At 37.9% G+C, this 18,257-nt stretch overlaps 1 protein-coding gene across 4 annotated transcripts; it reads right to left on the bottom strand.

The window, feature by feature from the left end:
* Window positions 1–105: 105 nt before the first annotated feature.
* LOC137956294 (THO complex subunit 7B-like) lies at window positions 106–15,709 on the bottom strand. 4 transcript variants are annotated; one of them, XM_068803727.1, is made up of 4 exons: window positions 15,588–15,709; window positions 15,020–15,126; window positions 600–1,199; window positions 106–485 (listed from the first exon to the last, which is right to left on the bottom strand). In XM_068803727.1, the coding sequence occupies exons 3-4, from the start codon at window positions 1,191–1,193 to the stop codon at window positions 354–356; spliced, it is 726 nt and encodes a 241-aa protein (XP_068659828.1). In that variant the 5' UTR covers window positions 1,194–1,199; window positions 15,020–15,126; window positions 15,588–15,709; the 3' UTR covers window positions 106–353. The 4 variants fall into 4 exon arrangements, with proteins under 4 accessions (XP_068659828.1, XP_068659827.1, XP_068659830.1 ...); XM_068803726.1 differs by having other exon boundaries at window positions 600–1,203; XM_068803729.1 differs by lacking the exon at window positions 15,020–15,126.
* Window positions 15,710–18,257: the final 2,548 nt, after the last annotated feature.

Consider the following 18,257-nt stretch of genomic DNA (forward strand, 5'->3'; position numbering starts at 1 on the left):
GGAGAAAGCAAAGATTAACTTCTCCATTTTGAAAACAGAAACAGCATTCTTTTCCTTCCACGTCCTGATATTATTGATTGGAGACGATAGTCAACATAATATACAGGCTTTGCCATGGAGGTGTAAAAGCCCTTTATTTGCACTGCTGAATAGAGGTTTTTTCATTGCTTAATGTTAGTTCAATGATGCTTTCATACTGAAAGCAAACTGCTTTTACTGAGATATATCTGATTAAAGAGATAACAACTCTAAAAATGACACTCACTTACGCCACTAAAATGTGAAGTTCCCTACCAAAATGGCAGCGGATTGGCAATTCAAAAGCTGGTTGATTAACAAAGCAATGGACAACTTCAATCTACAGTCATGGCCTCTGGGGCTCCGCTAACATCCTCCATAGAATTATTTTTTTGCTCCAATGCAAGCCTCAGTTCCTCGGCCAAACTCTTCTGCTCGTCTTCTATATTGTTCTGCAACTCATCCACCTGCACAAAAGTAACACTGAAATAAGCAAACAAACAACCCCCCCCCCCCCCCCCAAAAAAAAATAAATAAATAAATAAATAAAACAACAAAAAGAGTTCTTTATCAATTTTTACCACATGCAAAAGAAGAGAAAACTGCTTCTTCCTCAGCTCCAACGTTCTCGATGTTGCAACATCCTCCGCCTCTAAGCATGCAATCTCCTTTTCAAGGTCTGAAATAATGTTCTGGGTCTCTGATCTAGGAGGCTGAAGAGCAACTAATCTTCTAATTGCCTCACACTCTTCCTTGTGCTGCCGTTCAATTTTACTCTCCTCAAGTTGCTTTTTCAGGTCTTCTATATCAGCCCGTGCCTGCAAGATTTGGCTCTGTATCTGTTCCTGCAATTCATTGAAACTCTCTTTCTCACGAAGGTTTGCATCAATAACTGCCTTACTTTTAAGAAGAGGCAGCTCAAAGGTAACCATCTCTTGTAAAAACGCTTTGAACAGTCTCTCACAGTCACTATAGTTATCTGCATCCTTGTCAATCTCAAGGGCAAAAGCTGCGAATTTCTTTTGGAGCTTCTTCAATGGAGGCTCACCCCTTGTGGTAGTGGTGCGAGTGAGAAGCCTGTGTTTGATTATCGTGTCATCTTCTGAAGGACCAAAAGCATAATGAGCAGCCATCTCTCCCCCCCTAACCCCAACTTTTCTTCCTTTCACCAACATTTGTATCTGTCTAGAGCAGACATCATTGAACATTGAGCATATATCATGAAGGCAAAGGAAGAATAAAGAATATGATGACTACAGTGAAGAGTTTACAAGTAAAGGGATCCTCTGCCCCTCCTTACAGGACTGTCATTTGACCTTAACTAAGGGTGGCACCAAGCCAAACAGGTTCGCAAACCGTTCAAGCTCGACTCGAAAAAAGCTCGGTTCAGTTCAGTTTTTACTTGAGCTTGGCAAACTCAAACTTGAAATAAGGCCCGTTTAAGTATAACAAACCAAGCTCGAGATTTTCCAAGCTCGACTTGTTAGCTCGTGAACTGACTCATTAGTATAGATTTTTTTATGAAAATACCTTTTACTCTAATTGCTCCTGTCAGTTTCCTCTTTAGTTGCTTAATGATTGCGCTTATTTACCTCAAACCTCAAAGACGATCAGTCATTGAGCCCTTTTGAATCCTTCAACATCTAATGTTATTGTTTGCCAATAGAATAAACACTATTGATGGAGGGGTTTGCTCTTTCTATTAGGTCTATTAAGCTAGCTATTGTACATTAGTATGCATTGCACAGTCTTGGACTCCTCTCCGATAACATGCAATTCTATGGTACTATGCCCATCAATATATTATCTTCATTTATTTTTGTAGTTTTAAATATACTTTGAACTTGACCCCAGCTCGAGCTTGAACTCATTTACAACTTTTGAGCTCAAACTTGAGTTCAATTTAAGACTCGACGCTGAGCTCGAACTTGATATTTTATTTTTTAAATGATGCTGAATTTTATTAAATCATCGAGTTTGATGCTTAAGGTCAAGCCAAGCTCAAACCTACACAGGTTCGAGCTTGGCTCAACTCAATGGCACCCCTAACCGTAATGGCATACTTTGCAATGATTTTATAGTACAAAACGCTAGTTTGATTGGCCTCAAGACCTAATACTCGCAATGAATAGAAATCCCTATGTGGATGTGCACCTATGTTTGCATGTTGAGTGTCACAGGTACAATTAGGGGTGGCACTGAGCTGAGTCAGCCTGCGAGCAGCTTGAGCTCGGCTCACTCTAAGCTCAACGCGATTTTAATAGAGCTCAATCAGGCTCATCTGCAGCATCAAGCCAAGCAGATAACTTGCATTGGCTCAATGGTTCACGAGCCAGCTTGTATTCTTCTTTACCCACAAGTCACACCTCACAAGTTAAAACTTTACATAGGGTAGAGACTATCAAAAGAAATAAAAAGGAGAAACTTCACCTAGAACATTAAATGTAAAGGCCATTAAAAGAAAATGTAAGGACAAATCTACCAAGAGCATTAAATGCAAAGACTATTAAGGAAATAAAAGGAGAAATTTTTTAAAAATCAATAAAGATATTTGAATTTGGGCTCTTTCTCAAAGGTTTAGGGAATAGAAATGACTTCAATGTAGTTGCAGGCTTTTTTCTTTCTTATCTTGTAAGCCATGAAAGACGTTTTTCTTGGAGTCTCTGCAACTCTTATCCTCCTCGTATCTTATTCTCTTCCTTCCTCTCCTTCCTCACTCTTTTAGAAAAGTTAACAGCAATCTGGACTTAAGCAACAACCCCCTTGCCTATTTCTCTTCTCCCTTTTCCCTCTTCTCTACCAATATTCAATCGTTGTAGAGAAGCAGTATCACCCCTACTAATTCAGAGAGGGTTGCACTCCCTCTTCTCCCTTTTCCCTCTTCTCTACCAATATTCAATCATTGTAGAGAAGCAGTATCACCCCTACTAATTCAGAGAGGGTTGCACTCCCCTTCCCCCCTCCCCTTTTCCTATTCCATGAACCTACGGAGGGTCAGATCCGCCCCTCCCACAGAGAGTGATGATGCAACCCCTGCCGGATTCCTCCCCAATCATTAACAGTCAAGCTCAAACTCCAGCCACAGGAATTTTGCTCAAGCCAAATGGTCGTGGCTTGAGCCAAGCCCTAGCATGCCATAGTTCGAGCTCAGCTCAGCCCATTGCCTCCCCTAGATAAAAATAAACTTTAGTAGTCTATGGAAATTGAACAAAAGTTTAAGAGCCATTAGGGCTGGAAAAATTCTATGTAAAAAGCATATGATACTCAAGTAATGCCACTAATAGTTTCTTTTGACTACACACTTTAGTTGATAGGACTCTAGTAGAACTAGGAGTTTGGCACCACAAAAAGTTAAAACAACTTGAGGTTATGCATTGATCTATCTGGGATGAATGGCCTAGGGATGTTTTAACTTCCCCAAACAGATTGCATTGAGGGCCCATGTATCCAAACTTCGAGATATAGTCAGCTGTTTTGAAGTGACTCAAAACCATTTGAACGAGACTCGAAAAAAGGTGAAAGTCATTTGCATCATATACTCGTACAATTTTGTTGTCTTGAGGTTATGCACTGATCTATGTGTGATGAATAGGCTAGGGATGTTTTAACTTCCCGAAACAGATTGCATTGAGGCCCATGTATCCAAACTTCGAGATACTGTCAGCTGTTTTGAAGTGATGAAGGAGACTCAAAAAAAGGTGAAAGTCATATGCATCATATACTCGTACAATTTTGTTGTTGTTGGGTGTTGAATTTATGGAAAAATCAAATACTTCATTGATATCAATAACTTGTTGTAATCAAAGTACATGAACCTCTATTTATAATAGAGGAAAATAGTAGAGTTCAATTACAATAACACTACCCTTGTCCCAATTACACCCAAACTCTAACACTTAAAGATAAGTCCTAACATAATTAAATAACTCAATATAGATAAAAGACAAACATAACTCAAACTAAAACTCTTCTTTGACGTGACTATAAGATAAGATACTTTTGTGAGTCCTTGATCTTCCAACTGAATTGATAAGGATACCAGCTCATGGTAATCATTGTGGGTCATACTTCTTATGGGTTTGGGCCCATCTTGTGGGCCTTCCTTGGTCGTGTGGGCTTGAGCTTATCTTCCAACACTCCCCCTCAAGCTGGAGGTGAGAGAACAACATGAACTCCCAGCTTGGTGCAAATGATGTATAGAATATTTTTGTATAAAATGGCACATCTTCCGATATGCCTTCATCTTCCAATACTCCCCCTCACGCTGTTGCGTCCTTCCATGAGGCCTTGGTGGCATAAGTGAGAGTAAATATCACTCCTAGCCGATAAACCATTGTTTCATACTCCAGTCCTAATGCTGGATGTAGGGCACACTCCGTCTTCTATCGGTAGTGTGTCTATCGGCATTGCTCTGAAGTGTCCACCACCGTGTCCCCACAGGACAACGACTCTCAAGTGGTAGGAGACATAAAAGCCATTACAGGGGTGGGGATAACTTGGGTGTAATAATAAGTTCCTCCGTCATGGACTTCCAACCACAAATAATTTTGATGTTTTTGACGGGGATGAAGTTCCTCTATCATGGACTTCCAACCACAAATAATTTTGATCTTTTTGACGGAGATGAAGTTCCTCCGTCATGGACTCCCAACCACAAATAATTTTGATCTTTTTGACGGGGATGAAGTTCCTCCGTCATGGACTCCCAACCACAAATAATTTTGATCTTTTTTATGGGGTAAAATAAATAATGACATGAGGCCACCTCTTCTTCAATAATAATGTCCCCAAAGAGACATAATAGTTGCAGTTGAATATAACACGACCATCTTCCAACACATATAACATGAACCAAAATAATAAACCTTGTAGAAGGGCCCATGAAATAATCATAATCCGATATAAATATTTTTTCTTAGATGCACAAGCTTCATCTTTTGTGCTTCCCCTTTCTTGAATATTTTGGTCACATAAACTTATCCACAACATAAGGAATAAATAACTCTTTCTTGTACTGCTTGTACTTCTCCCCCTCAAGCTGGGAAGTAATGGCAATTATCCCAGCTTGAACCAAATATCATAGATGTAGCAATAAGCCAAAATTACAGAGATGTATAAATAAGCTCTCAAACCAGGGAGAAGTGAGATATTTGCTGATATATCAACTCAAACAGTGACGCAAAACATTCGGCTTAAATTTGGATTTTCAATGTAACAGAATACCAACATGACCTTTGATTCTTCCAATTCGAATATATCTTTCAATATAGATCAGATTGACATGAATTTTTTTCCTTCTGAAAGTAGACTTAAATACCTTTCATCCAAGTATAACTTAACTACATAAAATATAATTTTCAGAAGATAAATAATCTGATACATTTCGGTCTCTGTCATCTGGCCGAACTAAATACTATATCTCCTGTTTTTCCAGAATGACCATTGACTCTTCTTCAAAGATCAATATCTCCTTATAAAAAGATCATACTGAGGATTGGTTGAATAGGTAAGAAAATATACTTACGTATCTTTCTTTTGATATATAATTCTCCATATAAAGTCTCTTTCTTGATAGCATAAAATACCTCGGAATTTGAAGCTTTCTGCTGCTGCTCGAACCTCTTTTTCAATCTGACTTGGTTGAATAGGTAAAAGAATAGACTTACAGATCTTTCTTTTGATATATATTTCTCCATATAAAGTCTAGTTCTTGATAGCAAAAATACCTCAGAATCGGAAGATTGTTGCTGCTGCTCGAACTTTTTTGCAATCTGACCTTCGCTCATTCAAATATCGATATCTCTTTGTAGATAACTCCGATTGGAACAAATAGGTTTTATTTGGAAAGTAGACTCAAATATCTTTCCGTCAATATATAATTTGCAATATAAAAAATTACGTATAGAGGTAAAAAACGCAAAGCAAACTACAGGTATAGGGACTGAAAAAAAATAACTACGAACCTAGACTTAGGGTTTAGGGTTTAGAGAAAAGGATCACATTACCTCCGTGAGTTGACCAAGTCAACTCACAGAACCTGCTCTGATACTATGTTGAATTTATGGAAAAGTAAAATACTTCATTGACATCAATAACTTGTTGTAATCAAAGTACATGAACCTCTATTTATAATAGAGGAAGGTAGTAGAGTCCAATTACAATAAAACTACCTTTGTCCCAATTACACTCAAACTCTTAACACTTAAAGATAAGTCTAACATAATTAAATAACTCAATATAGATAAAAGACAAACATATCTCAAACTAAAACTCTTCTTTGACGTGACCATAAGATAAGATACTTTTGTGAGTCCTTCTTGATCTTCCAACTGATGTGATAAGGATGTCAGCTCATGGTAATCATTGTGGGTCCTACTTCTTATGGGCTTGGGCCCATCTTGTGGGCCTTCCTTGGTCGTGTGGCCCATCTTATAATAATCTTAGATATGTGGGCCTTCCTTGGTCGTGTGGGCTTGAGTTTATCTTCCAACACTGGGGATGACCCCCTAAGGAGACTGAACCTGAAGACTAGGTGGAGGTCAACCAACCTAATGTAGCAGAACCATAAAAGAAGGTTTTTTTTAGGACAAGGTAGCAGAGCCAGCAGCAGCCTATTGCTCACTCATGTTCGCCACTCGAATTGGCACACATGAGTGAGCAGCGACACTAGCTCTTGGAATGTGCAATCAATGGAAGCTCTAAACCCTTTGTTGGCCCAAGTAACGTCTCAAAAGGAGGTTGAATTGAGAATGTAAAATTAAAATTAAGTGCTTAATGTGCAAAAATAATTGAGAAATTAAGTGAAAATGCACACACCATAAAGATTTTTTTTCGATGTTTCCCTAGTGGAAATGACTGCCCAAAAACTCTTGCTCGAAATTTGTTTTACTAGTATGCTCTATTAGCCAAAAATTTATACAAAGAGTCTATGGTTCTCTTTAAGCCAAGTGTAATACCCAATTACACTTTTCAATCTCTCCCAAAGGGATTCACATACAACTAGATTCTAGATCTAGTGGGTGATTCCCTTCTAGACTTAAAGGTTCTAGAAAACCTTTTGAAGAAAGTGAAAAATACAACATAGAAATGGAAAAACTTACACCTTCTTTGGAAAGATAGCCACTCCCAAAGTGTCTCCAAGCTTCCAGCACTTTAGGGGCACAAATAGGAATGTATTTGGAGCCTTGGAGAAACTAAGAATGCCGAGAAATGCAAGAGAGATTGAAAGAATTTGGCTAAAGTATGAGTTTCCTATTACAAAGGGTAAAATTAGAATTTTGCACTTGAAAACACTTATGGAATGCTAGGTTTGCCAATAAATGCCCAAGGAATGCTAAGGGATGAATTTCGGTCTCTACTTACAAGTTTCTTGGCGAAATTAGCCATTTTAGACCGTTATACAAAAAGCTGCTCATAAGGATTAATTGAGCATACCTTTTGATTGATCAATTACTCGCCCACCAATGTCTAAAAAAAATGTCTATATTTTTTAGTTCTTATGGTCTTATGATCAATCATAACATCAATCAAAGTGTTTTCTAAACTTTTGTAGCAGAATGATCGATCAAGTTGCAATGGGTTAATTTGATCATGCTTTACACACTAGCCTAATGGGATTTTGTTTGATTGATCATGCCTACACAGGTTGAATGATCATACTTTATGGCTTCTACCTACAGCAGTCTATATGATTGATCATGCCCAAAGGGGTTGATAAATCATGCTTTTTAAACCTGCCTATCAACCTACTATATGTTCGATCTTGCCTACAGAGGTTGACCGATCTTGCTTGCAAAGGTTGATCAATCATGCTTTATGCTGAAATTTTGTTGCTTTCTATATAATCAACATACAGCTAAGTATATGATCGATCATGCTATTTGCAGTGTATATATTTAAGCACTAATCATGACTAAGGCCAAGCCTAAATGAATGAAAGGTTCCAAAACATTTGAATGAGCTTTGAAAACTTGGTTTTGGAAAGAGTTTGCATGTCTTATGGTTCAAAACATACTCATACTTAAGATTTGTAATCTTGATGACTATCCACTTTGCAAAGCTAGAGTTTTTGAGATTTCTATATGAGATTTAAGACTAGAGGTCTTCAATTCTTCTTTCTCCTCTGAGGTGCTTCTTCAATGAGACTTGATTCTTCATTTTAGCTTAAGGTCTTGTGTCGGATTTGCCAGTTCTTCCTCATAAACCTTGTAATTGAGTCACTTGAAGGAAATGCATCTGAAATGCTATGAATTGTAAATTGTTAGCTTACTTAGCTTGAGTTTTGTTATCTTCAAAATCAGAGATATAAGTCAACCTAGGTCAACACCCTTCACTTCAATTCATTTAAACTATACTGGTTAGAAGATAGAAAAGGTACATAGGCAGAACAAGGGAGCATGTTTAAAGATCAACGGGATCATGGAACAACAAAACACGTGCCTTAGTAACCACAACCGAAGGTTAAGTGTTGAAACTTAGGATCTCATCATGTATAATAATAGTAGAAGAGGATTAAGGGGTGAGAAGAAGAAAAAAAGTTGTGGAGAGAAGGTTTTAGGAAGAGATGAGGAAGAGTAACGAATTTGGAGAAAATAGGAGGAAGATTATGATAATAGACTTGTCCAAACCCTCTCCCTTCAGTTGCATTTATAGATATCAAAAGTGCTAATATTACAAGAATACCCTTCACCCTAGTAAGAGTGAATACGAGTCATAAATCATAAACTAATCAGTGTCATCTTTATGAGATGACTTTTTATTTACCAACAAGCCACCACTATGTGGACTTTCTCCTTGGTTTGTGGGCTTGAGCCCATCTTCCACACTTGGACGTGTGAGCCTTCCTCGGTCGTGTAGGCTTGGGCCCATCTTCCAATAATCCCCCTCAAGTTGGGGGTGAGAACACATAAAAAAATACTCAGTTTGTTGCAAATGGTGTATAGGATTTTCCCATATAAAATGGCAATCCACCATATCTTCCAACACTCCCCCTCAAGCTGGTGGTCTCTTTTTTCTAAGAGACCCAGCTGGCATAATATAAGAGAGAATAAAATCAGTCCTAGCCGTAAGACATCACTCCATACTCCAGTCAAATAGTCATAGTCAAAAATACTTTCAGCTCAATTTCATAGGCAGAAAAGTAGCCCTACTGTGGGGCACAGAGTCTACCCACTTTCTCAGGGTAGCTAAAAAAAACACCTCTTGGGTGAATAATAGACTTAACTCACGTTGGATGTTGGGCAAACTCCTATCCTCTATAGGTAGTGGGTCTATAGGCATTCATCAGAAGTGTAATAATAAACTCCTCCATCATAGTGTCCCAACTCAGAGCACCGACTCTCAAATGATAGGAGTAAAAATGCCAAATAAGGGGGGTAAAGGGTAATCACCGAAAGATAACATTCTAAGTCCACCGTATGTTTTCTTCTTCATCAGAATAACCAATATTGGCAACAATCAGCAACTGAGAAGTCCTTCAATAACAATGTCTCAATCAGAGAGACACAATAATAGCAGCTGAAATGGGCCTGGGCCCAAATAACACGTATCAAATCGGCAGTTATATAGTAATAGATAATCAGTAGGTAGTAAAAGTCTTTAATAGCAATAAGGACACATAAGATAATCTGCAGCAAGTCCATCCTTGAATAAGGAAGCTATGCACCAAGTAATAAGCTGAGGATAATCTAGGTAATAATCCAGGGTAATAATCAAACCGAAGTCAAGCCGGTAGCAGATAGCAGATAGTACCTTTGACAGTGAGTGAGTGAGTCAAGCCGAATAATAGATTGCCAATAATAAGTTGAACCAAGTGATGTTTGATAATCAATAAATCAAACAATCTCCAATGTGCTCACCCTTGATACTTCTCCTTCTATTCTCCCCTCAAGCTGGGAGATAATGTTAATGATCCCAGCTAGGAGAAATACGTACCTTACACAACCGAAGGTTAAGGATAAGGTTCTTGTAGGAGTGAAGTAAGCTTAGGAACTTCCAGGGATGTCAATTTTATTGGATTACCCAATTCTTCATCTGCCATTTATTAAACAAAATGGATAAGGAACAAAAAATCTAACCCGTATATGTAATCGGTTAATTTCACCCGTTCAGCCTTTATTAAATGGAATGGAATCAGGTAATACCTATTTCATACCTAATTAACAATTATGTAAGGGTATTATTATAATTTTCTTACATACCTATGTAGCAAAGACCTTATTATGTATGTAGTTATATGACTTTTTACTATCTTTAGACATTATAAACATGATGCTATGCTTTTCAAAAAAATTCAGAATTTCTTATTTTTATTATTTTTTAAAAAATTTACATTTATTTACCCTTTTACCCAATCAATAACCAATCAACTAATGGTAATCAAAATAGTACTCAGAATTATGGGTGGCACGGGTTTGGGTTCCATGGGGAACCCGAGCTGACTCGACTTGAAAAACCCGAGGACAGGTTACGTTTTCCACCCTGCGGGTCGGGGATGGGATTCAGAAAAAAAAAAAAACCATCGGATTTCAGGTCGAGTTTGGGTTTTCCCAAACCCCGTTCGGGTTCAGGTTTGTGTTTTGGGAAACACGACCCGTGCCCACCACTGCTCAAAATAGCCTATTTTGTTTCATTCGCAAACTGTTTACACCTCGTAATACTTTGGTAGTTTTAATTGCTTATAGAGGAAATTTTGTTTTGTTATAATTGTAACTAGGGTTGTATTGCTAGTAAGGGTATCTAGGGGTATTATGGAAATATCAGTCGAGATTCCTGTTTTAAAGGGAGGTCCTACATTGTCCATGGGTCCCACCAGTAGTAACCACTTGTATCTATCTAGTGAAAGCAAATCAAGGGGGCCAGCAAGCTTGAAACCTAAAACTGGTTTTTCCTCAATTCATTTTGTTCATTTGTATTTCTATTGCAAAAACTTTATCTTTCATTGTCAAATCACTGTAAATCCTTTGAAGGTTAGTAACTAAGCTAGGTTACTAATGTTTGCCCATTGTTGTGGGATAACTAAGCTAGGTTTAAAAAAAATGTTTTAAATTATACATCCTATTTCAAAAAAAAACTAAGCTAGGTTACTAATGTTCGCCCATTGTTGTGGGATAATATAAGGCAATCATGAAAACCAAAACAGCCCAATTCCTAATATGTCATAGTAGAGCATTTTGTCAAGATTATTAGATAACTTACCCAGTACAGGAAGTACTTCCAAGAAGATTATAATTATTCAGTTCATTTTTTTACCTTTCTCAGAGAGAGGTAGGCTGCCTTTTTTTTCTTTAATGTTGAATACACACCCACACACACCTTTTAACCCCTAGTGAGACTTGAAACCAAGACCTCACACTAGAAACGCCCCCCATGTGACCGTTGAGCCAAAGGCCTGAAGAGGAGTAGGCTGCTTTTGCAAACAATGTTGGCTGCTATCTCATGATGTGAGGAACTACTGGATTTTCGTTAGTTTACTAGAATCATCACCTTTGGCATTAAAATATTGGCAGTTTTATTTTACCAGTAGCAGAGAACTCTCTTTGTTGAAATGGCCAGACCTAATCACCATCAACCTACTATGTCCCAAAAGATATTCAGAAAATTATTGGAAGGGAACTTTTTCTTCCAAAAGATCATTGGTTGGAAATTATCAGTGACTCTCATTGTGCCCAAACAGCACATTTCTTGCCTAACTCCCTTCACAACAAGATTCCAGGCACCTACTGCCTGTCCATGAATACTCAACTGCACTAACAGGGAGCATGACGATGATGACTCGAGCAAGAACTAGATAGAAATATTTAAAAGATTAGCTGACAATTTTATAGGCTTTTACGTGTCACTTACACTTGAATGGCCTTAAATTATTGAAAATTAGAAAATAGCAGAAAAATAGAAATTCAGACCAGATATATTGAGCAAAATAGGAATCCTTATCAATGAAACCACAATGTTCTCAAAGTTTTCTCACTGTGCAACCTTTACTGCCACCATTGCCGAATATTAGATTGCCGTGCAGGCCTCACTTTTACTGATTTTATATCCTTATAAAACAAGAATCAACAATACAGATTGAAGAAAACCTGAGCAATACAATCCTTATTTTCATGTCCATAAAACCAGCAAAAACAAAGCCATGTAATCTTTGGCATACATCACCAAATCATACTTTAATAATCTAACTTCAGGGAATAATTTGAAGATGCAGTTAGTGAAATCAACTAGAAAACAAAGAACAAAAACTCAACTAATGAAATTTTATCTTCACGATGATAATTCTGGTCCAATGTGAAGTTGAAAAACACACTTCCAGTTTTATTTTCTGAAGCCTTAGTCACACATATGACGTTCTACAATGTTCTAGAAGAAAGAAATTGACAAGGAAATTCAAGAAATGGGAGTAAAAGCAATGCAGCTTCTACACGACAAACAAAATATTCAAATAGGAGTTTATCCCACAGTGTCCAGAATCAGACCGGATCAGAACCAAATATCCTGGCACTCGTATCGTGTTCAACATGTCTTCTACAACCGAGCTTCGGAAGCAGACTTCTTTCCAGAAATAAGGTTGCACTGAACACAAGAAAAAATGGAGAGAAAAAGAAAGAAGAAGAAAAGAGAATAAAATGGGAAAGAAGATAGAAGAGACATAGTTTCTCTTGTTTGGATGAACATAGAAAGTGGAAATAAAATAAACAGTCTATAGTCTTCAGGGTTCAAATATGGTTGGGGCATTGACTCAATGGTTATATGGGGGGTTTCCTAGTGTGAGGTCTTGGTTTCAAGTCTAACCATGATATATGGATTCAACATTTTACACAAAAAACAAAAAAAGGATTAGGACATTCAGAAAGTGATTTTCATTTTGGTTTCTGTAAAAAGCTAAAATTTTAAAGCTAAAGGTAAAAATGAATCTTCCTGTTCAGGAATGAAAGGAAACCGGTATCAGGCCTCAACCCAAAAAGAGACAATTAATACAACAAAAGGAAAATCAAACATGACAAGCAATCTGATATGCCAGTGAAGGGTGACCTATTCTATGTGCTCATGAAGACAATAATAAAACGAAAGAAAAAATAGATCTTTTTACATACAATTCCTTTTTTACTCTGTATTACAAAGTTTAACCCAAGTGCAAAAAAATTGGTGAACTTTTTCGCAGATCTTTACACTGAAGGCCATTCAGTTCAACCCTTCTTTCAAAGGGTCAATCTTATGGCTATCCCTATTGCAGCCACCAATCTTATTGAGCTCCCCTTCTCCAGCCGAGAAATTGAGAAAGCAGCTATGGGGCTCCCTCTAGACCGTGCTCCGGGCCTGGACGGCTTCAATGGAGAGTTTTACCATCATTGTTGGCCCTTCATTGGTGAAGACATAGCCCATATGGTACACTCGTTCTACCACTGTGGCATAGCTTTCAAGAGTTTAGAGGCTTCATTCATCGCCCTTATTCCCAAAAAAGACTGGGTGGAGCCTCCTTCAAACTTTCAGCCTATTAGCCTCACCACCAGCATTTATAAGGTGATTGCCCATTTCCTTGCCAACCGTCTCCGAGCGGTACTTCCGGTTGCCATCCACCAGGGGCAGAGCGCTGTCATCAAAAGGAGGAACATTCTGGATTCAGCTATGACTTGTCATAAGCTCCTTCGTCATTTCAAGACTTTGAAGCTTCCCAGGTTTGTTCTCAAGCTAGATTTTGATAAGGCATTCGACAGAGTCAGTTAGAAGCTTTTAGATATTCTTCTGGAAAGAATGGGATTTGGTGTCAAATGGAGGTTATGGATTCAAAGTTGCATCACCTCAGCCAGTTATTCGGTGCTTCTAAAGGGTACAGTGTCTGGCTATTTTAAAGGAACTCAGGGCAACCTTTAGGGGGACCCCCTGTCCCCTTTACTTTTCAAAGTGGTGGCGGAATATCTTTCCTCCTTGATTTATTCGGCCAAGGGCTTAGGGTGGCTCCTCCCCACATCGGATGTTGAGGCATTTGATATTTTGATTCTTCAATTTGCAGATGATACCATTTGTTTCGGTGTGGGCACCATGGACCAGATCAAGAAGCTGAGGGTTGTTCTTGGTCTATTGGAATTGGCTTCGGGTCAGAATATAAACTGGAGGAAAACCACTCTTTTGGGATACTACATTGATGGTGCAGTGCTTAGAGATATGGCTGATTTCTTGGGGTGTACTCTGGAGAACATGCCAGCTACATACTTGGGTCTTCCTCTTTTAGATTCTCGACCCACGGCTGCACTTTGGTCCCCTCTTATTGAGAAGTTTGAGAAGAGACTTGCCCCTTGGCGGGGCAAACTCCTATCCATAGCGGATCGACTCATTTTGTTAAAGTCTTGCTTGGCTAGGCTGCCCAATTACCTCTTATCTTTTATTCAGTGTCCAGCCTCTTGTGTTTTCAAAAATTTATGTTACTTGTCGTCACTTCCTTCGGAGAGGTTCAGAAGACACATTTAGATATCATTTAGTTAGTTGGAAAGAGATTTTTCAGCCTCAGGCTAGGGGTTGTCTAGGTATACAACCTACAAAGGACATGAACAATGCCCTCCTTCTTAAGTGGATTTGGAATCTCAATGCCAATCATAGAAATTTGTGGAGGAATATAGTGAGTTACTATCTTCAGATCCTAGGCCATTGGCAGAGAGATGGAGATCTTTTATTCGATTTTAGGGTATTTGGAGATTTGTTGGGGGGTTTTTTTTCATTTAAAAAAATAACCAACAAATCTCCAAATACCCGAAAAAGAAAAAAAATTAAGCATCACTTTCAATGTCGATCTTATTTCCCATGTATTGCTAGCTGAAGACTGATCAGCCTTCAACTGCCCACAGAAAAGGAAATATTATTGGTTTCGGGCACTCATGGAGTAAGTAACAGAGCAAGAAACTGCGAACCAGTCATATCAAAATCACCTTCTTCCACTAAACAAATTTAACAAACATATCCTAGACGCTAAAAAGGTGAAATTTAAGTTACTCAATTCACTTCAACCAACCTTCAAACTTAGAACTGTAAGAGCAGCTGCAGTCGGTCTAGGTGATTGGCCAGTTTTCTAATAGAATGCTCGTGTCGGTGATGCCGGCAGTTCAATACTCTTTGGCTCTAGAAAATAAAACATTTCGGTGAAAAATTCAAGACAGTCTTGACCAGCAGTATATAGCAGTAATCTCGAGACCCACAGGCCAAATCCTGAAATTTACCAAAGATTTAAAAATAGAGAGCATCATTTCTGAGTTCAAGAAGCATATCACTGTGATATTTGAAACCCCCATTTCGAGAGAGAGAGAGAGAGAGAGAGAGAGGACTGACGGACCAGAGACGGACGAAAGCGAGCATAGGGAAGGGTTGTTGCACGGGAGGAGTCCAAGCAGATAAAAAGGGAGTTCACTAATGCTTTTCGGTCTTGCAAAGCGCAGGAATGTATAGGAAAATAATATTTTTAGTTTCCCATGGCAAAGGATGGTCAGTCGCAAACTCTCAACGAAATTGATAGCAAACGACGACGCACCGTGGGGCGACGGCAGGAAGAGAGAGACGAAGCGGAGGAGGAGAAGGGAGAGTACCTGTAACCGGTGAAGGTACGCTTGATCGTCTAAAGGGAAGGCTCTCCGTCGCGGCAAGGGATTTTGAAAGAAGCTCCTCGCTCGGGAGGTGAGGTCGAGAAAGAAGGGGAGGTAATCACTAGTTATCTTTCGGACGTCTGTCTTCTCTCGTTCCAGATCGAAACATTTATTAGTTACTATACGGAGGTTGTTAAATTGGGTCGCAGTAATTTTCCTAAAATTACTATATACTTAAAAAAAAATTCAACGAATAAATTCAAAATCTTAGTATTTACTAATCCATGTAAGACTATTTCTTAATAGAAGTCAATTAATTTCACCTTTACATTTGGTTCTTTTTGGGTTTATTAGAATTTGGAATGGAAGGAACTTTTACAACAATTTGGATTCTTCCTAATCCAAGCATGGACCTTTGCCTATTAGCACATAAAAATAAAAAAAATGTTTAAGGATTTAATTTTTCTATAGATTCTTTAAACTTGAGTTAGTCAAGGGGAACAATGGAAGGAGAATCACTTGGATTGGTATAAAACTTGGACTAGACTCACTAGTTGAATCGGACTCAATCGTAAATGGAAATTAGAGATCTTATCAGATTTAACAATTTTAACCGGCAAACCTTGTGAGTTAGTAATGTCCTTGGGGGAGGGGAGCTCTGAGAATGAAAACTCCTCCCTCTTAGTTATAGGGGAGAGAAAACTTCTTTTATTTTTTAAAATTGATGATCAACCCAATTGAATTGGACCCATCACCTTGTCGAGTAGATTTTCATTACATCCACGGTCGTATTTGATAATATTGAATAGAACTATTTTAAGTGGAAAAGAGAGAATTTAAACAACTTAGTTAAAGGGTGTAGTTTGGTTTATTTTAGTAAAACTCAAGTGAAATGAGATTTCATGAAATTTTTAATCTCAGCCTTAGATTTGAGTTAAAAGATTAAAATCTTCTCAATGTTTCAGCTTTTAAAAAAAATGGCATGTTGATGATGTAACCTAGAAGGAATTATAACGGGTCATTCATGTGAACACTTAATATATTAAAGAAGGGCATGTAAGTATCATCAAGCTTTAAACCCACCCTAGCACCGCAGATCCAAAATTGACCTTCTCTTCCTTAAGATTAGTAATCTTCACAAATTCAAGATCAATATCCACTGGCATCGAGTCGAGCCGAACCCGAACCTGCCTATGTTCGAGCTGAGTTTGATTGAAATATTTCGAACTCGAGTTCGAGCCGAGCCGAGCCGAGCCTCGAGCCTCGAGCCTAAAATTGTTATCGAGCTCAAGCCCAATAATTTTAACCGAGTTCAAGTCGAGCTCGAGCTTCAACATTCATTTAAAACTTTTCAAAAATTACATGTCTCGAGTTCGAGTTCCAACATTCATTTAAAACTTTTCAAAAAATACATGTCAAATAAATTGTATATAAAATTATACATACATTTTACATACAATTGGGCATACATTTTACAAAAAATTGGGCATACATTTTGCATAAAATTGGGCATAACCTCTACTTAAAATTGGGCATAAGGGGCATTGAAATCCAGTTGAGTTTGAACCTTCCTATGTTCGAGCTGAGTTTAATTTAAAGATTTCGAACTCAAGCTTGAGCCGACCTAGCCTCGAGCCTAAAATTGTAATCGAGCTTGAGCCTAATAATTTTAACCGAGTTCAAACTCAAGCTTTAGTCGAGTTTGAGGTTAACGTACATTTAATACTCTACATAAAATATATGTCAAATAAATTATCTATAAAATTATGCATACATTTTTAAAAAAAGAATGATAGGGGAGGTTCGAGATTTAATGGATTAGAACCCACCAATATTAATCTTTACCCCAAATGTTGTCTAGCTTATTTTGTAATTCTTGAATTTGGCCATAATTTTACTATGGCCTCCTTAGTGCCCTTGATTGAAAATTTATATTCTAGAAAAACTAGAAATGATTTTCCTAGGATACATATTTCCAAGAAAAACCTTTAAATAAGATCCTATTACTATTAGAGACTTACTAGAAAATTACAAGAAATATTTTAAAATTTTCTTAGGAAAGTTAAATGAACCTCTTATTGCCTCTTTTAGGAAAATAAATAAAAATTAATAATCAATCTAATATATTACTATATTTATCGATAAAATTTTAATCAAATAAAATGTCAAACACAAAATTGCTATGAAAAATGTGTTAAAAGTATTATAGTATCAACTGTCAAATACTTATTCAAAAATTTTCTATACTGTTTTCTAGCCCATCTTGGCAAGAAAATCTTACTTAGAAAATTATATAATATTTTTTCTAAAAAACTTGAGGCACTAATAGTCCCTATATTTCTACTAAAACATATCTTTTCAACATTTATTGAAAAAACCACTAATAGTCTCTATAAACGTATTGCTACTAAAATGTCTTTTCAATTTCTTCAAAAGTCATGAGGAAGGGACAAAGAGACTCTCTCCGGACTCTGGTTTTCCGTCGAGACGACACGGAACGAAGGGGCGGCGCAAGCAAGGACCTGTCGTCGGCGATGGAGGCAACGACACCAATAGAAATAGAGGCGAAGAAATCAGAGGGAAGGGGATGTAGCGGCCAACAAGGAGTTGTCGACGACGACAGAGGCGGACGGGAGGGGCTCGGCATTCCTCCCCCCCCCCCCCCCCCCCTAT

The sequence above is a fragment of the Aristolochia californica genome, unplaced genomic scaffold (assembly GCF_029961685.1).
Source record: "Aristolochia californica isolate CCGP_79_NKW_82.1479 unplaced genomic scaffold, dmAriCali1.0.hap1 SCAF_2, whole genome shotgun sequence".
Taxonomy (NCBI): domain Eukaryota; kingdom Viridiplantae; phylum Streptophyta; class Magnoliopsida; order Piperales; family Aristolochiaceae; genus Aristolochia; species Aristolochia californica.

What these genes read in the sequence shown, in the direction of transcription:
- LOC137956294 (XM_068803729.1), bottom strand. Translation starts at nt 1,193, where the DNA reads ATGTTGGTGAAAGGAAGAAAAGTTGGGGTTAGGGGGGGAGAGATGGCT. An exon ending in TTTCTCTTCTTTTGCATGTG is followed by an intron (nt 486 to 599) that starts GTAAAAATTGAT and finishes ACTTTTGTGCAG; the next exon opens with GTGGATGAGTTGCAGAACAA.